Source organism: Protopterus annectens, chromosome 2.part2 (assembly GCF_019279795.1).
Source record: "Protopterus annectens isolate FY-2018-M chromosome 2.part2, PAN1.0, whole genome shotgun sequence".
Taxonomy (NCBI): Eukaryota; Metazoa; Chordata; order Ceratodontiformes; family Protopteridae; genus Protopterus; species Protopterus annectens.
In genome coordinates this window covers 810944245-810970450 of record NC_056730.1, presented here as the reverse complement: position 1 = coordinate 810970450, position 26206 = coordinate 810944245, and the positions used below count along the sequence as shown (strand labels likewise).

At 45.5% G+C, this 26206-nt stretch overlaps 1 protein-coding gene across 5 annotated transcripts in view; it reads left to right on the top strand.

The window, feature by feature from the left end:
* CCNH (cyclin H) overlaps positions 1–26206 on the top strand; it is an 837458-nt gene that overhangs the window by 188856 nt on the left and 622396 nt on the right. For all 5 annotated transcript variants that reach the window (XM_044064155.1, XM_044064153.1, XM_044064152.1 and 2 more), the window contains one exon: positions 8519–8635. In XM_044064155.1, the coding sequence (XP_043920090.1) occupies positions 8588–8635 (48 nt within the window). In that variant the 5' untranslated portion in view covers positions 8519–8587. The remainder of the gene's footprint in view (positions 1–8518; positions 8636–26206) is intronic.

Below are 26206 nucleotides of genomic sequence, written 5' to 3'. Positions count from 1 at the left end.
ACTTGAGACTTGTGTGTATTCTGTCTATTCCATTATTTCCAGAGGATTTTGCTCAAACTCCATATGAAACTACTGAACTACTGGCATAGCCATGTATTTCCATAGCGCAAGACAGTGGTAATTTCAAGTTTAGATATGTTGCTTATACATACATATATAGAAATGTGAGATTTTTGTGCATCACCTCTCTATTCCATATTCCAACTTCATATTATCTAAAAGGTGAGAGCACAAAAAGTCAGTAATGTCTACCTTTTAGACTAGTACTTGCATCATTTCTTTGCAGAAGTAAGTTGGGGCTTTAGTTTTAAATGTATTGACAGTGATTCAGCTTTTAAGATGGATGGTTAACTTATTCCGGTAGGTAACCTTGCTCTGAAAGAACCAATTCATTTATTATACTTATTATACTTCAGAGGATTTTTTTCAAGGTAAGTATTTAACTGCAGAACATGTTCACATAGGAAGGTAAGGTAACCCAGGCTCTCCTTGCACTTTGACAGACTTCCCATCAGAGTTACCCACTTATGCATGAGCTACCTTTCCTCTTGTCTGAGTCAGAATTCAAACTTTTAATTAAAATCATTCATTTTATGTATATACATATGATCTGAAGTAGGGACTTCATTTGTCAGCAACCTTTGGGTCTTGGATCTGACTTCGGATCCGAGCCCGCAACTTATTTTACAGCTTATGGATCCAAGCTCCTAGCTCCTCCCCTTACCCATAATCCCCTGCCAACCCTGATTGACCTCAGATCTAGTTTGACCTCAGATCTAGTTTGCCGCTCTTAATAGAGACAGCTGGAGTTTGAGCTCATGGCGATTTGCAGATAAGTGGTTCAAATTTTGTAAAATTAGAGTTTTTTTTCTGAGTTTATTAAACAGTGTGTGTGATTTAGGTTTCCCTTTTGATATTTTCTTAATTTTTAGTGTAATCCCTCCCCTCGCTGGTTCGCAGAGTGTGTTTGTGTTGCTTTTGTTTTTGGGGCCTTGTGTGATTGTGTAGCTTACATTAGTTTTTTGTTATCATATCAGAGGCCCCAAAACCCATTTTTTCCAAGTGCAACGAGTGTGGCCATAAGCTTTCACCTGCAGATGGCCACACTCAGTGTGTTTGGTGCCTTGCGGTTGAACACCTGTCCTCTGGGTGTGCCATTTGCACAGCGTTCAACCCCAGGGCACTGAAAGAACGGAGGTCTTAGCTGATCCTGGTGGGACTTTTGCCCCTGGATTCGGCTTCGGCCTCCGCCGCTTCCATGGCACCTCCTCAGCCTTCGGTGGTGGCCACACCTGCCCCCTCCCCCCGGCCTGGATTTAAACTCCCACTAAGGTGCCGGAGGACAGGGAGGCCAGGAGGGGAGAAAAGGAGGGAGTAGCACCACAAGCGGCGGGCCGAGGCCTCCGCTTCGGCCCCCCCCCAGCTAAGCGGGCTTCTCCCTCCATGGCTTCCAGGTCCCCTCCTCCTCAGATCCGATCCCCTTGCTTTTCCCCGGGACCCGAGTAGGAGGAGACCCGATCTCCATCGAGGTCATCGAGGCGGCATTCCCGGCCCGCCTCGGTGGCCTCGTCGAGATCTACTTAGTCTTTCTGATGCAGACTTGGTCCGGATGATGAGAAGGTTCATCCAGGCCCAGCTGCAGATGGGAGTGCTCTTGCCCCCCCCCCCCCCCTTCGAGTTGGAGCTCGACACCTTTTTTTGCCCTGATAGCTCCTTCTCCGACCCGCTTTCTGGGTTCGGAGCGCTCGGAGCCGGGCAACGTTGGAGCCCGGGGGTGGGACGGCGCCGACAGTACTGGGTACTTTGGATCCATCCCTGCCCTCGAGTCTGTCAGTTCCTTCGTTGGATCCGACCTCTCGGAGCCGTGGGCCGAGCTTCGGATCCAACGGATTCAGTGTGCCTTTGGCTCCGTCCTGGTCTGAGCACACGGGTCCTTCGGACCCAGTGGCCTCGGCGCCAGTTCCGATCCTTTCATCGGATCCGAGTGGGAGCCGGCTTTCGGATCCCAGGGAGATAGGCTCCCCCTCGGCCTTCGATGTAGTGGAGAGGGCTCTGTTGAGAGCATCCGGACCCCCGGTCCTTGCATCTGCTCCACCCTGCACTCCCTCTCTGCTGCGTCAGGCTTCCATCACCCGGCCACAGGGACAGCCTGCTTCGATGTCCCAGGTTGTTCCACTGGAACAGGATATTGCTGGTGAGACCTCCTCGGACAGTCCCCCCGAGGAAGTGCCTCGCAAGCATAAGTGTAAGAGTCCTTAACAGAGGACACGGACTTGGATGAAGGGGAAAGCTCCCCAAGGTCACCCCCCGAGAATGTCTCCTTTGGAGACATCATGGAAATGCTCAGGATCGGGGGGGGGGGTCTGCCCACAAGGCTTCCGCCGACGAGTCCGTGTTCCTGGAGGCATTTGAAACAGGCCCGTCTACCTCTTGGGTGTCCCCTCCAGCCGACCCCCTGGTGGATTTTATCACCACCAGGGTGTGGAAGGAGCCGGACACTGTGGAGCCAGTCCCCAAATGCCCGGATAGAATTTTGAGTCCCCCTGCAGACTGGTCCCATTGGAGCAAGGGTCCCCCCCGTAGATGCCATGTTGATGGCGGCAGCCACGAAGAGGGAATTAGCTCGGGAGAGCCGCTCGGTCCATCCACTGAGCAAGGAGTCCCGCTCGATGGATCACCTCGGGAAGCGGGTATTTAGTTCAGCGACCTTCTCAGTAAGGTCCCTGAACTACTGAGCTACATGGCACATGTCATCAGGATGTAGCGAGATCTTATCAAAGAATATGCTGCTTCCCTCCCAGAGTCCATGTCGGCGGAGGACAAGCAGTTGTACTCCACTCGTATGGCCACTCTAAGATCAGTTTCAAATATCTCTATGCGGCTTTTGTTCCACGCCACAGAGGGAGCCGCTAGAGCCAGCAGTGCGGGTCTAGTCATGAGACGTCGGGCTTGGCTCCGACATTATGACTTCGCAGAGCCCTTTGCGAATGCCCCCTTTGATGGTTCTACCTTATTTGGCAAGACCGTTCGCGAGACACTTGTCCAGAGCGAAAAGGACGGGAAGACATTGTCTGCTGTTGGAGTCTGCTTCTCTGCTCCCCAGAGGTCCTTCTCCAAGAACCAAAAAGGACAGAAGAAGATGTGGTTCCGGAAATCGCAACATTCCCATCCTGCTCCGGACAACCAGTCCTTCCGTGGCAGAGGAGGAAAGGGAGGACACTGCCCTAGAGGCAGAGGGGCCCCGAGAAATTTTGGGTCCAGGGAAACTTTTTCTGATCGGCCCATGCAGCAGCCCTGAGGGGTTGCCCGACTGCTCCACTGTGGAGGCAGTCGGGCGGTGCTTCTCTAAGCACCTGGCGACTTGGGAGTCCATTACTTCAGATCGCTGGGTGCTTCGTATCATATCCAGAGGTTACAAAATCCCACTGCACCATGTCCCCAGACTCAAAAACCTCCTCGATGTACCACCCGATCAGAGGGAAGCGGCAGCTGCAGAAATTCAGCAGCTGTTAGAAAAAAGAGCCATCCAGCCCATCCCCCCAGATCAACTCTGATTAGGGTTTTACTTCAGGTTCTTTCTGCTGCCAAAAAAGATGGGGGACTTGAGACCGATTCTCGACCTTTCACTCTTGAACCTGTCAGTAACCAAAGAAAAATTCCAGATGGTCACCCTTCAATCCATTCTCCCCCTCTTGCGGGAGAGCGACTGGATGTGCTCAATAGACCTCAAGGATGCGTACTACCATATTTTAATGGACAGACGATCCAGGAGGTTTCTCCGCTTCCGGCTGGGAGCCAGTCACTATCAGTTCAGGGTCCTTCCCTTTGGTCTCACCACAGCCCCCAGGGTGTTTACCAAAGTGTTAGCAGTGATGGCGGCCCACCTGAGACTCCAGGGAATGCAGGTCTTCCCGTACCTGGACGACTGGCTCCTGTCCGCCCCAACAAGGCATCTACTCTACGCAGCCAGAAATCACCTTCTCCGGCTAGCTCCCCATCTAGGCATTACAATCAACCTGGACAAATCCTCCCTTGCTCCAACACAAGTGATAGATTTCATAGGGGCCAAACTTGATACGAGAAGTCTGCGAGCGTTCCTCACTTCGGAGCGACTTCAAAACCTGAGACTTCATGTGCGGGCCATCCTCCAATTAAAAGCCCCACTGGCGGAATTGGTCCTGAGGGCGCTAGGCTCCATGGCAGTAGCAATAACTCTTCTTCCATACGCTCGTCTGAATATGAGGGTGCTACAGTGGACCCTTTTAGTCCAATGGTCCTTTCAGTCTCTCCTCCTCAACCATCCTATCTCACTCAGCAGGGCTTGCAGGAGGGCCCTCTTATGGTGGCTCCAGTCCCCGGACCTTCATACGGGACGACCCTTCTGCACACCGCCTCCCCTCGCCACGGTGACCACAGATGCCTCTCGCCTCGGGTGGGGGGGCATTGCTCAGGCAGAACAGTCCAAGGCACATGGAACGACACAGAGACCTCCTTGCATATCAACGTTCTGGAGATGAGGGCGGTGCTGTTGGCGTTGCAAGCACTTCGGAACCTTCTACCCGTAGGAACTATTGCAATACAGACTGACAACATGTCAGTTGTCTGGTACGTCAACAAACAGGGGGGAACCAGGTCCTACCCTCTCTGTTGAGAGGCCATGAGGGTGTGGGAATGGGCGATCTCCACCAACCGCTTCCTTATCGCAACGCACATTCCGGGATGGTCCAACATTTGCAGACAAGCTCAGCCGCACTATTCTTTCCCCTTACGAATGGTCTCTCAATTCTCAGGTAGCGAAGCGGATTTTTGCCGAATGGGGGCAACCTTGCTGCAATCTTTTTGCCACTCCCTCAAACATGAAATGCTCCAGCTTCTTCGCTCTGATACCCCCCCTCGGGGAAGCCCCGAGAGACACTCTAGTGCATGCTTGGCCTCCCGGTCTACTTTATGGCTATCCTCCTCTACCCCTGATGCTGAAATTGATACAGAAAGCCTCTCGGTTGGGGAGCAAAATGATCCTCATTGCCCCATTCTGGCCTCGTCAAACTTGGTTCCCTTACCTTTGGTCTCATCTGGTGAATCCTCCCTGGATTCTGGATCCCATTCCGGATCTAATATCCCATCCCTTAGGCCTACCAACCCCGAATCTGGACAACCTGAAGCTGATTGGCTGCTCCAGTTCCACTCTTAGTCAGGACTCCCGGCATCTCTTCACCAGTTAAAGTCATCTTGGTGGCAGCACAGAAACCTTCCACTAGAAGAGTCTGTCGCAGTAAATGGAAGCGTTTTTTCATCTGGGTGGAACACCATAACATAGATCCCTTCACGGCTTTGTTGCCGTCCGTTTTGGATTTCCTCACCGGACTCTTTCAACGTGGAGCTAGCTGTTTTACGGCCAAGGTTCAATTGGCAGCCATTTCTCATTACCATGTGGGACACGAGTCGGGTTCCTTGATGACCGCGAGATTATGTAAAACCTTCCTCAAGGGTACCTTCCTGCTCAGGCCTCCTGTCAAGGAAGCTGTACCTCCTTGGGATCTATCATTAGTCCTTCAAGCCTTGACTGCCCCTCCCTTTGAACCGGCTGCCTCGGCCGAACTTAAATATCTTTCCTGGAAAACAGCGTTCCTTGTCGCCATCACTTCAGCGAAAAGAGTTTCTGAGCTTCAGGCCCTTTGTGCGAAACCTCCCTACTTGATTTTTCATCAGGATAGAGTGTACCTCAGGACCAGTCCCTCCTTTCTTCCTAAGGTGGCGTCAGAAACCAATACCTGCCAGTTTTCTTCCCTAAGTACCAGAATAAAGGAGGATACAAGCTGCGTTCCTTAGATGTGCACAGACAACTGCGCTTCTACATTCATAGGACTGCTGGTCACAGACAATCCGATCAGTTGTTCATTTCCTTTGCCAAATTCAATCTGGGTAAAGCTATTTCTAAGGTCACCTTATCACGATGGATTTCACAGTGTATTCTTCTGGCCTATGTAACTTCGGGGAGGCCCGCACCTCAGGGAGTACGGGCGCATTCTACTCGCTCCATATCTCCTTCTGCTGCCTTTAGATCTAGAGTATCTTTGGATGATATTTGTTCTGCAGCCACTTGGGCCTCTTCTCATACCTTTATCAGCCATTATAAGCTGGACGTTATTTCCAGAGGGAGAGCATCCTTTGGCTCCGCAGTGCTCCGGAACATCCTTCCATGATGGCTGCCCAAGATTCAGGTAGCTGGGGACTCTGTCCCAAAGGTTGCTGACAAATTAAGTCCCTACTTCAGATTAAGAAGTTCTGTACTCACCATAACGTTCCATCTGAGTAGGTGACTTCATTTGTCTGCAACCATCCCCCCCTCCTTCCCCCTGGCCTTCAGAAGTCAATTCTTGAATGTCCTTTCTTGGTCCCTTTCGGAACACTTTTGGTCTGAGATTTGGTATAAGGGCAAACTTGATCTGAGGTCAATCAGGGTTGCCATGGGGATTATGGGTAAGGGGAGGAGCTAGGAGCTCGGATCCATAAGCTGTAAAATAAGTTGCCGGCTCGGATCCAAAGTCGGATCCAAGACCCAAAGGTTGCAGACAAATGAAGTCATCTACTCAGATGGAACATTATGGTGAGTACATAACTTCTTATTGTATTTCATTAACTGTTGTAAGGCAAGAGATTTTCCCATATTTGGTAGGTCTGTACCTTCATGATTGAGCACTTCAGCTGAAGCCATTAGTGATAATCTTGGTTTCCTCCATGGGAGTAAGCAGTTAGAAAACTTCACCCTAATCTACGAGGTGCTCACAGCGTATGAAATATAAATGAAGTATAATTTTTTCTTGAAGATGTTGGTTGTAGTTTTTCCAGCTTAAGCAATCTTTGATCTTCAGGCTTTCTGCTTTAAACTTTTCATATCAGTCATTAGGATGTGTTGTTGTATCAGAGATCACTCTTACGCCACATTTTATTTCTACAGAAATTTATTCCATGTGAGACATTGCCTAGCAGGCTAGAGGCATGTAGGTTTGTGAAGTGCACTGTTTGTAGAGATGATGTTGTCATCTGTCTAGATTACAGGAGTATCTGGAGTGTTTCTCCCTGGGCCTCCGCTGAAAATGGGCTCTGTCCCAGTCATACATTCCTGGTAAATAAATGTTAAATCCTTTTCTGAAAGGTGGAAGGGAAGTCTGTGGGCTGACACTGCCAACCTGTTTCAGTAGCTGTATCACTTTCTGCCGTGAGAGAATAGGGGAGACCTTCAGGATGCCATTAAAGCACACTAATTTGAGAGGAATTGTCTCACCACTTGCATGATTGGAGTATGCATGCAGATTTTTGTTATATTAACTTGGCCTAAAGTGCACAGTTTCTTGGCATTGCTTTCAGCTTGGCCTCCCTGTGTAACAGGTTGGCCTACCTGCAAGAACTTAACCCTTTCAGTTAGAATTTTTCAGTGCAGGACTTTCTATCTTTATACTGTGCAGCTGTTCTTCACTGTTTTTTTTTAGATATTATTCAACATGCTGACCTGAATAGGTGTCCATCGATGGCTTGATATTAGTCATTGAGTCACATTTATTCAGGCTTTATTGTTCTATACTGTTGGTGCACATTCCTGTTTGCTTGCCCTTTTGTAGAAGTGAGGAGTGATTTAACATTTGCAAATAAATATGTGTTGTTCTCATGGTAGCATTTTTTGCTCTCTGAGATTGCAGACTCTAAAGAAAGGGTGAGAGAGCTTCATGTTGAATATTATAATCTGTCTTCAAGGTGCAGTGACCTTGGAATATGAATTGTGAGGGTGTGAAAGTTAGATTTTGTGCCAAGTTTGCACAACTGTACAGCATGGAGTATATGTTCCTTTTGTATACTTCTTGTGAAGGTTTGTGCCTTTTAATTGCAAGATGACGTAGTGGAATTCAGACAATTGCTTCCTAATGTTTAATACTTGATTACGTAATCAAGGAGACTGCCGTGAAGAGTGTAATACAGTTATATAGGCAATCTGCTATAATGTGACAGCATTAAAAGTATGTCCTCCCTCCCTCCATTTTTTTCTTCTTTTTACAAGGTTGCTATAAAATTTGTTCAGGTTTCAGCCAGGACAGTTGTGCTTCTTTTTCCAGTTTGGATGTATTACTTGTATCTTTGTCACTGTTGCCGTCTTTTGTGGCCTGTATTGAGCAGCAGTTGAGAAGGCTGTGGCATACTTTTCTTGCGTGAGGTCATATGTCTTGATTGGCCATCATAAGTGCTGCTTTGGAATAGCTACCTTTATAGCTCACCAGGTGACTGGATATTCACAGTGTATTATATGACAACTGAAATGAGCTTTAAGATTTGATGTTAATGTGTGTGCATGATGTAATGTTTCTCTTATACCTTCTTGGCCATGATAACAGAACATTCCAGAAGATAGGTAACCTTCTTCTGAAAAGAATCAGGAATCCAGAGTATTATCTTTGAGTCTTTTGAGAGTTTCATTGAAGTTCTACTGGATTATAGCGTTATCATTTTTTTTAATTTTATTTTTTAGGCAGCTGATTCGATTTTATTGGAGTCATGGGAGGAAGCTACAATCTGCAAATACTATGAGAAGAGGCTGATGGATTTCTGCTCTGTGTTCAAACCAGCAATGCCTAAATCTGTTGTAGTAAGTTCTCTGAGACATGTTTTCCAAATTTTTTAATCTCAATGCTGGAAGCTTAGAGAGGGCACCTGAAGGATGTTCACTGTGTTTCACTGTTGCAGTCATTACACTTGGGTTTTCCTGCTGGCAGGCGACCCGCAATCGGCCCGAGTTCCAAAGTCTTGGTCCGGCGTCGGTTGCTGTCACCTCTTCCCTGACGTCAGTGTGCCAGGGTTATAAAAGTTGCAACCGACGCCATTTTCTTCAGTCTTTCTTGCCGCGCGATGCCTGAAGCAAAAGCAGTTCGCAAGTGCCGGCCGACTCCTGAGATTTTCAAAATTGAGTTTCAGAACCAAAGTCTTCAATGAAGCTAAGTACCCCGTTGGGGAAACTTTTTCTTGTTCCAGACCGATGTCAGTAAATGTTAATAATTGTATTTCTTGTGGGAAGCAAATACCTCATAAGGACTTTCACTCTTCCTTGCCTAGGCCCTGACCACGACGTCACTAGTTGTTGGTTTTGTGCTAGATTCAATAAATGCACTATTAAACGTCGGTTTGATTTTGCTTTGCATTATTTTGGCTGAAGGTTTAATTACATAATGCCGTTGGAACAACTGACGACCGGAATTTATAAAAAACAGAAAGACAAAGAAAAGGACAGGCATCCGAGGTCCAAAACAGAAGACGAAGCCTCTTCTAGGCCAGTCGCCAGTTCTCAGTAAGGCGCTTTCGCAGCCTCTGACACCCGCTACCTGAGAGCCACAGGCCGTAGCCGACAGCCACATGGAGACACCGAGGCCTATGGAAACTCAAGGTATTGGGCCTATGGAAAGTATACCCTCAGATGGGTCCAGAGCCGCTGAGCAGGCATCTGCTTCTGAGGGTGTTTTCAGACCTTCACAGCTTACAATTAAGCCCACTACAGCAGCAAAGGCTAAGTCAAAAACACCATTAAAGACAAGGAAACAAATACAGCATTCTCCAGAACAGTCATCCATGCCAAAGAAACAGATGCTTAAAATGGCCGAAGACCTAATTACTTTAATCAGGGGTTCCCATCCCCCTCCTGACAAAAGGCCTAGTCAAGACACTGACTATGATTCCTCTGACCAGGTTTCCATTTCCTCTGATTCCTCTTCTGATCAGGGATATTCTCTCCCTCTCTATGAGGACTGTGATGCAGAAGAGTCCATACCTTCAGCCTCTCCGCCTGAGGATTATTCTTTTGGGGAAACCCTGCACACCATGAGGGAGCATTTCCATTGGGAGAGCCAGGATTATTCAGAATCCAAGAAAAGGCTCGGAGACTTCCTCAGCACAGGCCCCTGGCTATCCCTCCTGTGCTTGATATTGTTGATGATGTTTTTTCTGAATCCAGTCTGTCTCCTGATTCTTTACCTCCTGCACCAGTCAAGCCAGACAGGTACTACAGAGTCCCCTGACTCTCATAAATTTCTTTATAAAAACCCCGCTGCAGACCCAGAAACAATTTCTCAGGGTCCTAAAGGGGTTAAGGCTTCCACTGCTAAAAATCCTGTCCCCTCAGATAGGGATTCCAGAGCTCTGGACAGATGGGAGAAAAATGTTTGCACTTCTGCTACTTTAGCTGTAAGAGTTGTAAACTGTCAGTTTCACATGCTTAAACACCAACAGTACCTCATGTCATTGTTAAAACAGAAAATGGTTTCAAATACAGAAGGTCCTGACAGTAAGGAAATGCAGGATTTATTGCATGCAGTTGAACAAGTGGGAAAGCATACTCTGCAATTGGTTTTGATTCATTAGGGGCTTCTTGTAGAGCCGCAGTTACAGGCTCTGTTATTCGAAGGCATGCTTGGTTGAAAGAACAAAGTTTACCTGACCATGTTAAAGTAAAATTATTGGATGCTCCATTACAGCATGATACTTTGTTTGGTGTTAAGGCAGAAGAGGTGTAAAAGAAAATTGAGGATAAAGCAAAGTCAATGCAGACAGTGAAATATTTCTTACAGGTTCAACCACCTAGATTTAGCAGAAACTGGCCTTCAAAAAATTGGTCCTTTCCAGTGTCAGACAGGCCACAAAGAGGCAGATACAGACGCCCAAGAGGCAGATCTCAGCCCCAAGGCTCCTACAGACCTAAACAATGGGGTGCTTCAGCCCCCAAAGGAGGGGAAGACAAATCACAGCCTTATAGGAAACAGTCCCAATGACTTCCCTCTGCAAATGCCAAGCACTTACCTTTTGACAGCTCCCCTAGGTGGGGAAGCTAGCACTTTTCTCAAAAATTTGGCACATGATCACCCAGGACCAATGGGTGCTGAATATCGTTTCTCAGGGTTACAGGTTCCACTTCCACACACCTCCAAAACCAAAAGGTATGCCAGACTTGCCACAAAACCAATGGGCAGAGGCATAAAAACAGATTGCTGCTCTTATGGACATGGGAGCTATTCAAAAAGTTCCACAGCAAGAACAGGGACAAGGATTTTACTCAAGACTTTTCTTAGTACCCAGAAAGGACAAAGCCTGGAGACCAATACTGGACCTGTCAATCCTAAATACTTTCCTGGATGTTCCAAAATTCAAAATGTTAACACTACATTAACTTCTGCCCATGCTGGGCAAGAAGGCTTGGCTAGTTACTTTGGATCTCAAGGAGGCATACCTGCATGTCCCAATCAGACAATCTTGCAGAAGATACCTCAGATTCATAGCAGGCTCAATGCATTACCAATTCTCTGCACTGCCCTTTGGCTTATCTATTGTGCCCAGGGTCTTCACAAAATGCCTGGCACCAGTAATTGCATTTTGCAGACAAAAATGAATTCAAATATATCCCTACTTGGACGACTGCCTTATTCAAGCAGAGAGCAAGGACATTCTTCTAAAGCATCTGGTGTTTGTAAAAAGATTGCTAATTTGCCTAGGGTACACAGTAAACAAAAAGAAGTCAAAACTAGTGCCCTTTCAAGAGATAATATTCCTGGGTGCAAGCTTAAATACAACTGCCCAGATGGCTTATCTCACACCAGACAAACAAAGGCAACTGACTCATTACTTTCAAATGATGGCAACAAAAACCCAGCTCCCTGCAAGAAAAATTCTGCAAGCCCTGGGCTTCATGGCATCCTGCATTCTACTAATTCCATATGCAAAACTGCATATGAGGAAACTGCAGTGGTATCTAAAAAGTGTTTGGACTCAGCATTGTCACAGCCTGGAGACAATCATAACTCTAAATCTGAAGTAGTTACTTCATTTGATCTGCAACCTGTGGGTGTCGGATCCGACAGCTTTCCAAGCTCCAAGATTTGAGCTCCTAGCTCCTCCCCCCTACCCATAATCCCCTACTACCAAGCACATTACCTCAGATCGTTTTTTGCCGTGGCTGAAGAAATTTCCTTGTGAAGAGCTCCTGGCTGGGTGAGGTCATTGATGCTATGTTGGTGGCGGCGGCCACCAAGAAAGAACTTGCGCAGGAGAGTTCTTCGGTTCACCCGCCGGATAAGGAATCTCAAGCGCTTGACCGGATTGGGAAGCGGATGTTTGCTTCAGTGACCTTTTCCATAAGGGCGCTGAACTATATGGCACATACCATTAGGCTACAGCGAGACTTGATTAAAGAATACGCTGCAGCCCCCCCGGAGTCCATGTTGGTCCCAGACAAAAAGGTTTTTGAGACTCGAATGGCCACTCTATAAAATCCATCTCCAATACATCTATGCGGCTTCTCTCCCATGCAACGGAGGGAGCCGCTAGAGCTAGCGGAGCCGGGGTCATCTTGCGACGTCTCTCCTGGCTTCGTCTGTGTGACTTCACGGACCCCTTCAAGGCGTCCTTCACGAACGCCCCTTTTGACAGTTCTGCCTTGTTTGGCAAAACTGTTCGCGACACGCTGGTCCAAAGCGAAAAGGATGGGAAGATGCTGTCTGCCATCGGAGTCCGCTTCTCTATTCCCCAAAGATCCTTCTCCAGGAATCAGAGGGGACAAAAGAAGCTGTGGTTATGTAAGTCTCAGCAATCCCATCCTGCTGCGGACCACTCGTCCTCTAGAGGCAGAGGAGGACAAGGTGGATGCCGGCCCAGAGGCAGAGGGGGGGCCGTGTAATTTCGGGTCTAGAGAACCTTTCTTGGACAGACCCGCGCAACAGCCCTGAGGGCTTGCCCGACTGTCCCTCTCTGGAGGCAGTCGGGGGGCGATTGTCGGAGCACCTGTCAAACTGGGAGTCCCTTACAACAGATCGATGGGTGCTCCAGATCATATCCAGAGGTTACTCCATACCATTCATAAACCTTCCCCCCAAACCCAGACGTCTCCCCGATGTCCCACCCGATCAAAGGGAGGCAGCGGCTTTGGAGATTTCAAAGCTGCTAAGAAAAAGAGCCATCCAGCCCGTCCCCCCAGACCAGTCCAGATTGGGTTATTACTCCAGGTTCTTTTTGGTGTCAAAGAAAACGGGGGACCTCAGACCCATCTTAGACCTTTCCGCCCTAAACCTGTTCATACCCAAGGAAAAGTTCTGGATGGTCACTCTCCAATCAATTCTCCCCCTGCTGCGGGAGAACGACTGGATGTGCTCGCTAGACCTCAAGGATGCGTATTACCACATATTAATGGACAGACAATCCAGGAGGTTCCTCCGCTTCCAGCTCGGAGCCAGTCATTATCAATTCAGGGTTCTTCCATTCGGCCTCACCTCAGCCCCCAGAGTGTTCACCAAGGTCATGGCAGTGGTTGCAGCCCACCTGAGACTCCAGGGCATTCAGGTCTTCCCTTACCTAGAGGACTGGCTCCTCACCGCTACCAACAGGCATCAGCTCTGTGCGGCGAGAGATTATGCTCTGTCTCTGGCCCACAACCTAGGCATCTCAGTGAACGAGCAGAAATCCTGCCTGTGCCCCACTGAAGCCTTAGAATTCGTAGGGGCCAGGTTAGATACACGAATCTCCAAAGTTGTTCTAACATCAGCCAGGCTGAACAGCTTGTCGTTTCAGGTGTTAGCCCTTCTTCGGAGCCCTGCTCCTCCAGCGGAGTTAGTCCTGAGGGCACTGGGGTCTATGTCAGCAGCGATCGGTCTCTCTCTTCATGCTCGTCTATGAATGCACATATTACAATGGACCCTTCAAGTCCAATGGTCTGTGTCGATCCACCCATTATGCATGCCAATACCCTTGAGCAGGATGTGCAGAGACTCCCTTCTGTGGTGGTTACCGGCACAGGAACTCAGAGAAGGGAGACCCTTTGTGATCCTCCCGGCCAAAGCCACGTTGACCACGGACGCTTCTTGCCTTGGGTGGGGGGGGCATTGTTCAGGCAGATCCGTCCAAGGCACGTGGACTTCCCTAGAGACCGCATTACATATCAACGTCCTAGAGATGAGGGCGATGCTTTTGGCATTGCAAGCTCTCCACGACCTTCTTCCCATAGGGACTATTGCAATCCAGACGGACAACATGGCAGTAGTCTGGTATATAAACAAACAAGGAGGGACCAGATCTTATCCCCTGTGTCGAGAAGCCATGAGAGTGTGGGAATGGGCGATTTCCACCAACTGCTTTCTGATAGCAACGCACATTCCGGGACGGTCCAACATATTAGTGGACAAGCTAAGTCGAGTGTTCCTCACTCCATATGAGTGGTCTCTGAATCCATCTGTTGCGAAGCAGATCTTCCACAAATGGGGTCAGCCTCACTGCGACCTTTTCGCTTCTCCTTTAAACACAAAATGCAGCGAGTACTTTGCAATAGTTCCCCCCAGAGGGGAGACCCCCAGAGACGCTCTAGTCCATGCTTGGCCTCCCGGACTCCTTTATGCTTATCCCCCCCCTCCCACTTATGATGAAATTCATCCAGAAAGCCTGTCTGTTGGGGAGCAGAGTTATCCTCATAGCCCCATTCTGGCCTCGACAGGTCTGGTTCCCCTTTCTGCGGTTTCACAGTGTGGCTTCCCCATGGATTCTGGATCCCAGTCCAGACCTAATCTCGCACCCAGCGGGATGCCATACCCCAAACCTGGTCAATCTCAAACTTGCTGCTTGGTTGATCCAGTTCCATTAATGGCTAGGACTCCCGGTATCTCATCCCCCGTTAAGGCCATTCTGGTGGCGGCTCATAAACCATCTACCAGGAAACTTTACAACAGTAAATGGAAACGTTTTTCCATCTGGGCCAAAGATAAAGAATTGGACCCATTTACTGTCCCTATTCTGACTATTCTGAACTTCCTTTCTCTGCTTTTTAGACAGGGAGCAAGTGCCTCCACAGTCAAAGTGCAGTTGGCGGCCATCTCCCATTTTCACGTGGGTGACGGCATAGGCTCCTTAGCATCTACTAAGTTGTGCAAAACCTTCTTAAGAGGCATTTTTCTTTTAAAACCACCGGTCAAGACTGTGGTTCCCCCGTGGGATCTCACTCTGGTCTTACAAGCCTTAACGAGACCACCTTTCGAGCCTGCGGCCTCGGTTCCGTTGAAGTTCTTGTCTTGGAAAATGGCTTTCTTAGTGGCTATTACTTCAGCCAAGAGAGTTTCAGAATTACAAGCTCTGTGTATCAAACCTCCGTACCTTATTTTTCACAAAGATAGAGTGTCCCTCAGGACTAACCCGTCTTTCTTGCCTAAGGTGGCTACAGAATCAAACATTATTCAATCAATAAATCTCCCTGTATTTTTCCCAAATTTTCACAACAAAGGCAAATACACGTTGCACAAATTGGATGTACACAGACAACTGCGTTTTTACTTGCACAGGACTAGAGAGTTTCGCAAGTCGGACCAGTTGTTTGTTTCTTATTCAAAATCAGCCATGGGCAAGGCAATTGCTAAAGTAACTGTAGCAAATTGGATCTGTCAGTGCATTATGCTGGGATACACTTCATCTGGGAAGCCAGCTCTGGTTGGCATCCATGCTCATTCCACAAGATCTGTAGCTACCTCAGCAGCCTTTTGGTCTAGGGTTCCAGTAGACAATATTTGTTCAGCAGCTACCTGGTCCTCATCTCATACGTTCATTTCTCATTACAAACTGGATATGATTTCCAGGAGTAGGGCTTCTTTTGGCTCCGCGGTGCTTCGGAATATCCTTCCGTAAGGACCACCCAGGTTCTTATAGGTTAGCTGGGGACTCTGTCCCACAGGTTGCAGATCAAATGAAGTAACTACTTCAGATAAAGAAGTTATGTACTCACCATAACGTTCCATCTGAGTAAATACTTCATTTGTCTGCAACCGACCCCCCCTGCCATCCCCCAAACCTCAGGAATTTTTCTGATCATTCAGAGTTGATTTCTGTCTCGAGTTGGTGAGGCAAAAAAAACGATCTGAGGTAATGTGCTTGGTAGTAGGGGATTATGGGTGGGGGGGGGAGCTAGGAGCTCGAATCTTGGAGCTTGGAAAGCTGCCGGATCGGATCCGAGGTCGGATCCGACACCCACAGGTTGCAGACAAATGAAGTATCTACTCAGATGGAATGTTATGGTGAACTTCTTTTTCCCTGCCTACACCAGGAGTTTCGATGGTGGGCCCAGGCCTGTCACCGCAACAAGGGACAGCCTTTCACTTTACCCATAGCCAGGCAGACAATAACAACGGATGCATCGGATTATGCCTGGGGGGCACATATGGCAGGAAAATGTATTCAGGGCACGTGGCCCAAGGAACAAATGCATCTTCACATCAATGAAAAAGAGATGCTAGCTGTACAGAATGCCCTGACAGCTTTCAAGAACCTACTACATCCAGGACAACTATTAATAAAGATGGACAATACCACAGTTATGTGGTACATAAGCAAGGGGGCACACATTCCTACCCCCTATGCAGACAAGCCATGACTTTGTGGAGCACGGCACTGACCTGTCAAGTACATCTGCAGGCACAATTCCTGCCAGGAACAAAAAATACACTGGCAGACAAACTAAGCAGAAATCTCATGGATCCTCACGAATGGAAAAGAAATCCACAGGTGTTCAGCATGATAACAAGGAAATGGGGATGCCCAGACATAGATCTTTTTGCCTCCCCCCACAATTACCAAATACAGAAATTCTGCACAAGAACTTATCATTCTCAAGCATGGAAAGTGGATGCTCTTGTCATTCAGCTGAAAAGGCCTGACAGTCTATGCCTTCCCTCCAATGCCTCTCCTTGCCAAGGTACTTCTAAAAGTCAGACAACAAAGGCCAAAAATGATCCTGATTGCCCCAGACTGGCCACGCCAGCACTGGTACCTAATCCTAAAGAGCTTGTCTCAAGGCCCAGCTTGGCCTCTACCTCAAATTCCTCATCTTCTGACACAACAAAACAATCAGATTCCGCACAGTCAACTCAGAACCTTAAATCTGGCAGCATGGCAGGTAATGTAGCCACTCAGACTGCACCTCTCTCTAAAGCTGTTATGGATGTCATTTTAGAAGCCAGGAGGCCCAGCACTAGGAAATCTTATGCAGACAAATGGAAGAGATCCCGTGCTTAGAACCAGGCACAAGGGCTCAAACCACTTGTCCCTAATATACCTCAGATTTTACAATACCTAACTGAGATGCTGGACAAAGGCCTATCTTTCTCATCAGTTAAAATCCATGCCTCTGCCATTTCAGCTCATTACAATACGGAACCTCCTATTTTTTCACATCCTCTACTATGACAGTACCTCAGAGGGGCAAAAAATATAAGACCCCCAAGGAGAGCACCAGTACCAACTTGGGATCTCAACTTTGTTTTAGAAAAACTCACACTGCCTCCTTTTGAACCAGCCAGCACAGCTGATCTAAAATTTTTATCATGGAAAACTGCTCTGCTCCTAGCAATAACTTCAGCAAGAAGAGTCTCGGAGTTACAGGCATTAATGGCTGTGGAACGTTTCCTCATTTTTCATCAGGACAGGGTCTCTCTTAGGACAAACCCAACATTCATGCCAAAAGTGGTCTCCAATGTGGCCTTGAACCAAAACCATTCATTTACCTACTTTCTACCCAAATCCCCAGAATAAAGGGGAGAGACTTCTGCACACTTTGGATATACACATACATCAACGATTCTACTTGGACAAAACAAAAGCTTTCAGAAAAACTGAGCAACTGTTTGTAGCCTATGCTGCAGGATCACAAGGAAAGCCTATTACAAAGCAGGCAATTTCAAAATGGATAGGCCACTGCATCCGCGTCTGTTATGCACAACATGGCAAATCAGTGCCTAAGGGCATTAGGCCTCATTCTACCAGAGCAGCAGCCACTTCAGCAGCTTTTCTCAGAGGAATGCCAACCAAAGACATTTTAGAAGCTGCAACCTGGAGCTCCGTGCACACTTTCACCAAGCACTACCACTTACCTCTCTACTCTAAATCCAGGGCAGGCTTTGTCATTGCAGTTCTGCAGGGCCTGGTAGCCTCTCCAAATCCAATTTAGACCCAACCGCCCAACCTCAGCTTTGGGATTCTACCCAAGTGTAATGACTGCAACAGTGAAACACGATGAACATAGTACATTTGTGTACCTACCATAAATGTAGATGTTCGAGTGTGCTCACTGTTGCAGTCCAGGTTACCCACCCACCATCCCCCTTTTCATTGCTGGGACATTTCTGTACTTCTCAACTCTATACAACCTATGTGGTGTATTTGCTTGTAGATGAAGGAAATGTTTATAGTAATATATGCATGTTTTATAATTTTATCTTTACAGCCTTCCTATCTGGGGGCACCTGACATCTGGGGCAAGAAAAACTGAAGAAAATGGTGTTGGTTGCAACTTTTATCCCCCTGGCGCACTTGACGGCATGGAAGAGGCGACCGCAACCGACACTGGACCAAGACTTTGGAACTCGGGCCGACTGCGGGTCGCCTGGCCAGCAGGAAAACCCAAGTGTAATGACTGCAACAGTGAATACACTCAAACATCTACATTTATGGTAGGTACACAACTGTATTTTCCCCCAGCTACTCTCGGCTCACTGAAACCATGACCAAGTTATGTGCATCCTGTGTGCTTCCAGGAAGTGTTTGAAAACTAGACTTGCATAATCTGCCTTTCCTGGCAAAGATTTAAAGTAAATATAAGCACATATGCACACAACATTGACTTGCTGAGCAACACAGCACCTGTGAAAGTTGCTCTGGCAGCTACCTCGGCTTGCTTAATCAGACTTTTACATGATATTCTGTGGCTAAAAGCAGCTCGCATCCCCTGTTGTTTATAGTTGCTGCACCCTACTCAAATATGTTCTTTATTTTTCACCACAGAAAGTCTTCAAGTTCTTGCTGCTTTTTAAATTCATAGATGTTCATTCATGTACGTCATTGTTGCTCTAAATTATCACCAACAAATGCTTCCACATGTAATTCCTCTCTGTCATTTGGAACTGTTTGCATGGCATCTTGATTTATCTGGCTCCTTTTACTGTAGGCTTAAACTGGTGACATCTTTGGGCTTTTTTTCATTAGTTTCTATATATTTTAATGGCAAACTGGCATATGTGCAAGTTCATAGGTGTATACCTGACTTACGTCTGGAGAACCACCAATAAACATATTCATGTCATCCATATGTTGATAAGGGTATTCTTGCATTTCTCTGAACAGAATATCATTCACATTAAAACTTGGCATTAATTTGCATTTATCCATCTAGTTCTTGACACTGGCTCTGAAGATAGCCAAAAAGGTATTTTGTTAGATAAGTCTGTTCTTGTAGATGAGAACACATTTGGTAAGTACCTGTCATGTCCTCCTGAATGGAGTTTTAAGTTCTTGAATCAGGTGTTTATTCTGTGAAGGTGGAGAAAGTTGAAAGGTATTGTGTGCTTATTTGCAAGACACAATAAGGATAGGGTGCTTTTCCAGAGCCTGTATCAAACATTGTACAAGAAAGGAGGAAATTTTAGTCTGTCAGAGTCTTCTCAATAAGGAATCTGTATGACCATTCAAACTGTGCAGGTTGCTTAAACTTGTGTTTCAAAGGGGACACTGTATTTGGTAATGGATCTAACCACTGTATTTGACGATGGATCTAATAAAGGAGGAGCATAGAGAAACAAGGACATCCTTTGGCCTATGTCCGCTACCGCAACTGATAAGCTCTGTGAGGCAGAAGGACTTTCTAACCAGAGCTTTGACATGGTTGTCAAAACAAAGAGCTCTTTGTGTAAACAGGTACTAAAGTCAATTTTGAAAGGCATGATAGCAGTATGTAAAAGAGGGGTGGGTTAAGGCTTTACTGAAGGTAACTGGGCCGCACTACTCTGCATTTACAGTGAACCTGTGGCTGACACAACAGGTATTGGTATAATCCAGTCCCTGCTGGAGACTGTGTGTATGATGGGGGAGTTGGTAGTTGTGCCTGATCTGCAGTTGTCTACAAACAAGTGTCAGTAAGACACCTTGTATGCCTGATTTTATTCATGAGAAGCAAATGCTGAATAAGTAGGCACTAAAGTTTAGCCCAATGGAATACCTCTAATGACGTGCATGGCAAGAGGAGATCATTCTTGCCATTTCTGTGTGATTTCTTTTGGCAAGACAGTTTACTATCCAGCAGACAATATAAGGATCAACACTGAGGCTGAATTTCTTATGTGAATATCGGATATTGTTAAATGCCTTGACAAGGTCAGGATAGGCAGTTAAGATTTTCTGGCTCTTGTCTAAAGCTTCTTTAACTTTGTCAGACATTAAGTAGACTGCATAGATATGACCTACCTTTAATAAACAAAATTATTAGAATCAAGGGTTTGGAGGTTACCTATTCTATTGCTATTTAATATAGCAATAATGCATCACATATCTTTACAGCTAATGCTAGAAAAAATAATTAGACCCACAGTTATCAGGCTGTCATGGGGCCACCATTGTACAGAAGCACTGCTATGGCTTTTCTCCATGCTCTAGGTATGCAGCCAGTGAAGAGACTGAAGTTAGCGATTTAGAAGAGGTTGGGCTATGTGTTGCTTGATTCATGCAGGGCAGACCTTCTGGAATGTTGTTAGGACTCATGGAACTAGTGTTTTTGGTTTTAGAGAGTGCTGATGTGGATTGATCTAGGGCAGATTCAGACAGAACCGTAAGGTGAGAAATATGGGGGACTGTGGGACATGAGAAGGTGGAAGGTGAAGCTAAACTTGTCTGCAAGGATATTGGCTGTGGTTTCTTAATCCTCATGGGATATGTTATTGCATAGAAGTTCAGAGCAGAAAATGATAGAAGTCAAGAAAAAAGAAAGTGGTCTGCTCTTGCTGAATACATCTATAGCTGTGTTGTCTTTATCAAGATATTTTCACAGATAGTGTAAGGAGGAGCTCGGGTTTATTAATCTGCTTAAACCTAAGCTTATTACCTATTTTTTAAACAGGTAGGCCCACTAAACACACAGTCTCTTTTCAGGGGTCACTCAGGAACCATGTATTGGTTAATCGACTTGTTCAAGGTCACACAATAAGTAAATGAGGGCTGAGGGAATCAGATCCTGTACAACAAGAATCAAAACCTTAACCTCTGCATTGGCTGATAGACTTTTCTAGATATTAGAGTCTGATCATAGTCTTGGCACACAGCTGAGGCTCTGACCAACTCCAGCAGGGCTGATCTGAGGACCTCACTAAACTATCTATTCAGTAGTAGCAACAGGTGGTGTGTACAAAGGGTAGGGACTTAATCAACGTGAGCTTATGACCTGCACTTACAGGGAATTCATTGTTCATGGGGAATAATTGCAGTCTCCTATCTGTGTCACAAATTGGGTTCATTGGATTATCTGCAGCTGTCTGCCAAGGGTAGACGCATGCTGATCCATTAATTGTAGCATGCATGCATCCCCAGAAATCTAATGACATCACACACCTGCTGATGCTCGAAAGTTGCTTGTCCCACCTAGAAGTTGGAGGTAACCATATGGGTCACATAAGTAGTTATCATGGCGGAGTCTTGTTTGTTATTGGAATTAACCAGATAAATTGCTCCACCAACTAAGAATGATCATGCACCACCACTCATAGAATCTAGAAAGAGATATCAGTCTGTCATTCCTTTCCATGTCCTGGCCTGGTGAGGTGTTCCTGTGTTGAGCCAAATTAAGCTGCAAGATCAACTCCTTGTGGTGCCATTCAGTCCATTCCTTTAGCTTTGCAGCCATACTCTTCCTGGAATCCAAGAACTTTGGTTTCCTGGAAGCTTTGTGACTGGTCATAGAAGTAATACCCCCTGGATCACTAGTCTGTATCTTTTATGGTCAGAACTAGAACAGTATCTGATGGTCTTTGAACCTCCAACTTACATTCTTGATTAATGAAAACATTCTTGGCAAATGCTTTTGTTCATCTTCTGCCAGTCCCAGAATTTCACATCTAGCTACAGTGTGAATGCCCCAGCCATCCCTCTTAACTATGGACCCACTTCCAAACACCAGCAGAATAGAATCAGAATCCTATTCCATTATTCCTAACTGACGTATTCTACTTTGAACACTATACTTTTTTCAAAGCGATTCAACTCTAAAAGTATAAATAATGGTAATTAAACCGAGAAAGATAAAGTAATTCCATATAACATGAGAAAATGGTAAAGGAAGCATCTATTAAGGAGTAGACTGTTAATTAATAGTATGTGACTTGTACAAGTTAATACTTTGCAGAATATCAAGGGTAAAAACATGGGTCTTCAGGGTCCTTTGACCTTTTAAAACTACCAACCACTTCAAAGATGCTGAGCCTGGATATCAAATGTGTCAGTCATTTAGAATTCAGGCCTTGTCCTTGGAACAGTCAGAGGCCCTAGGAGACCAAAAGTAAATTACAACCCAGACCATATGGGACATGGAACGGGGGGGGGGGGACTCTGATGTGGGGGGGGCACACATGGTTTGACCCAAAACCTGATGGAACAGGCAGCCATCACAGACATTGGATAACTTGTCTAATATGTTGGTTATGTGATGTACCAGCTAATGTCTGAGAAGTAGCATTCTGCTTGGAATGAAAATGATCACATGTGTAGCCAAGAATTCTTAGCCACAGGGAGTTATAGAAGTCAAGGTATGACTATCTGTCTACCAAAAATCCAAGGAGTGCATAATCACAGCCATATCTATAGCTCTGAGAGTTGCTCAATAAAAGCAGTGTTTCTCAGATGAAAGCTTGTGAGCTTCACATCAACTGACATTTGATTTTTTAAGTGTCAGTCTGTCATTGAGGACAACTCCATGGTTTCACAAACACATGTGCGCACACACCTTTGAAACAAACTTAAATTGAATGAGCTGGAGTTTGGAAAGTTAGAATTTCTGATAATGGTGTACGACCATGGATGTGCTCAGTTTTGACCTTTTCTTATCATTCACTGGTGTATCCAGTTAAGGTCATCTGATAATGGCATTCCCAGCCAACACTGATCCTTGAAGGAAGTAGGGGTAAATCCCTATGTTGTCATTGTATCAGTGATCATGCAGTCTTCTCCTTTAATGGAATTACCTAGATGTAACCGATTCATATTTCAAAGAACAAGGTCCAGAACAGAATCTTGTAGAACTTCACAGTCAAGGGTGAAAGGTGAAGATGAAGCTAGTATCTGACATGACCGTCTGGGCATGTCTAAAGAGGTAGGAGGTAAACCACTGTAGAACAGCTCCCAAGATTCCACAGTGGATCCTAAGCTATTCCAAAAGAGTCTTGTGATCATTTTTATGAAAAGCCACACTGAAATAAAAGAATCACCCCCCCCCCCCAAAAAAAAAAAAAAAAAAAAACATGTAATCCCAGAGCATGGTAACTGAACACACTAATAAGGGCAATATCACTACTATGGTTTTTCAAACTTGAGGTTGAAAAGGATCATAGAGGTCTTCCCTAAAGTAAGCATTGAGATGAATGAAAACCAACTTCTACAAAAAATTTTCAATAAATGGTGCTTTGGTGACCGTCTAGGTAGTCCAGTGAAGGTTTCTTGAGGCTAAAATGTCCAACCATGAATACAGCATGCCTGGTTGGCTAAGGATCCACAATCGCATGTTGATCAAAAATATGAAATTATGGAAACTGAATCAAAGATTCAACTCATTTCACAATCAGAGTAGCAGCAGCAAGGCCACTGTCCTCCACCAGACGGTACACTGGGTGCCACATTTACTCTAATGGAGGCAGGCTTGAATGCAAAGAACCAAGAGGCAGTGACAGTCTTTAAAAGAAAATGCTCTGCAAATAGTGAGACATGCTGTAGCTGTAGCAGAGATCTCCTGGGACAGAAAAGCAGACTTATTATAAAAAAAATCTACTCTAGAAAATAATGATTGTCAAGATAAGCTCATCCTCCATCACATCTCATGCCTTCATCCGGTCTTAAAAAGAGGTCAGAGTTCAGGATCCCTTCATCGCAAATGAGCTTCTAAATGGAATGGACATATAAGGCACAGGATGAGGCAAAACAGAACTGAGCTATATCACCTGTGCCTTTTGCAGTTAACTCCTTAGAAATGATGCAACAGAAAAAGCAGCAAGGAAAGGACTACTTCTCTGTATCCCTTGTTGGGTCATTTTACAAGGACAAGCTTCTCAAATCTGCATTTCATTCTTTCAATGCCAGATCAAGGACTAGCCTTAATTACCAACTGTCTTCCATGGTGCAGATGTAATCGGCACCTTTTAGTTTCAGATCCCTGTGGATCACTGTTCCCATAATTTTGGAATTAGGCTGATATCGCTCAAGTGTCATTAGATTAGTAAAAATTGCCTCTTTCATCTTCAGAAATTATATGCATTCTTACTTTATCACTTGATCTCTAAGGGAATTCTCCATTGTTTCCTTTGCTTTGGGTAATCCTCTGTAGTAATCATGATGTCAGCATTTTTCTTATAAGTTGTCATACTGTGGCGTGCACATGCTTGATGCTGGTTCACAGTGCAATGTTATGCATCAGCTACTAAGTGCTCCTAAACTTTGCTCACCAGTTCAACTTCAGGTACTAGCAAGCACACTTTATGATACCTGTGCTGTTAACAAGTAATTTACAGATATATGCCTGCTTGACATCTGGGAACTCTGACAACCAGAGCTTGGTGAAGGGGGCATCCTTGCTTAGGGTGGTGGTGGGATGTTTGTCCGGGACCCACCAGGAATGTCCCTGCATTCTGACACTGTAACTCTATGTATGTGTTATATATAACTTTTGACTTGAGTTCAATCGCACGCAGTGGAGATCTACCAAGTAGGAGACAGAGAACCAGGTTTCAAAATTCTGAGCTTGAAGTACTGATGTGCCAAAGCAGCTCTAACTCCTAGAGTTATAGTTGAGAAACTAATTCTTGGTGAAGAAGATATGTAGTAATAACCAAGGAATTGTGTGATGCCAGTGTTTGTGTAGAGACATTCACGAAGTAGGTGATTCAGCCTACACTTATAAAGGACTAACATTTCACAGCTACATTTTCCACTGCGCGGATAGCTGCTGCATAAGAAAAGATGATGCCATTGCAGTCCACTTGGAAAAGATTTGTTTGAGAACTGAGAGCATTTGACAGTTATGAGCCCTTTCCTCATTGAAACTACAGTTTCATCTTTCTAAAGTCATCAGTGCCCTTCAGGTAAAGCCTAAGTTGTTAATGCAAGTAGAAAGTCATTAATTCCCCTGGTTTCTCTCACAACATTTCAGTCGTCATTTAACATTAGTAAGAAATTACCATATTTTTGGAAGGTAATGGTTTTGAAGTTGAGGTATTTTATAGACCACCAAGTCAGGAACAATGAGATTATTAAGGCTTTGGTAAAGTGCTATCCATTTTGTTCATGAATGGATTTGATGCAACTGCGGGAGACCATAACAGTCCAAATATTGATTGAGCACTTCATGTAAACTTGCTGGTAATCTAGGAGAGTTTGTGTGGCTAGATAAAGTACATGGTTATTCTTGGTTGTCACTGTACCAGCTGGAAAAGAACAGACATAGATGTAGTTTGGGTGAAGGAAGGAACAGATTGTTGGCCGTCAAACTTTAGCTCTCCCTCTGAGCCTAGTCAGTTGTAAATTCCCATATCCTGTAGGTAGGACACTTCAGAGTTTACTTGAAGCTATCCAGTGTTTTGTGACTTTATTGCACAGCTGCTTGGTAGCAGAAGATTTGATTTATATTTTATTTTTTACCAATGATTTTTACTGCAGCTGCTTGTGTTAGTGAGCAGAGCTGTTGCATGCGTGCGCACAACTTAAAGGACATTCAGGGTTTTCACAGGACTGATACAACTGGTATGATGGGTCACACAAAGTTTGCTCCATGTATTTAATTTAACATTTTCATATTAAGTTACTAATTGTTTTAATTTGTTTGAATTTTGTGGTCACTGGTTTTGATGTTTTTTTTCTTTTAAAGTTCTTTACTTTATATCTGAGAAAATGATTTATTAAATGAGTATGCCATTAACAGTTTGCTAAAGCATTAAGTATTTTGCCCAATGTAGTTTAACGCTTTTTATATATAAAGGTAACGAGTGATAACATTGGAGACTTGTGTTCCTCATGCCAAATGTTGGATGATTAGCTTACTGTTAATAGTCAGTCTAGACTTACTGAAGATGATTACAATTGAGCAATTGGCACAAAACTGTTCATCATGGTCAGTGTTGCCTTGCGTATTTACCAC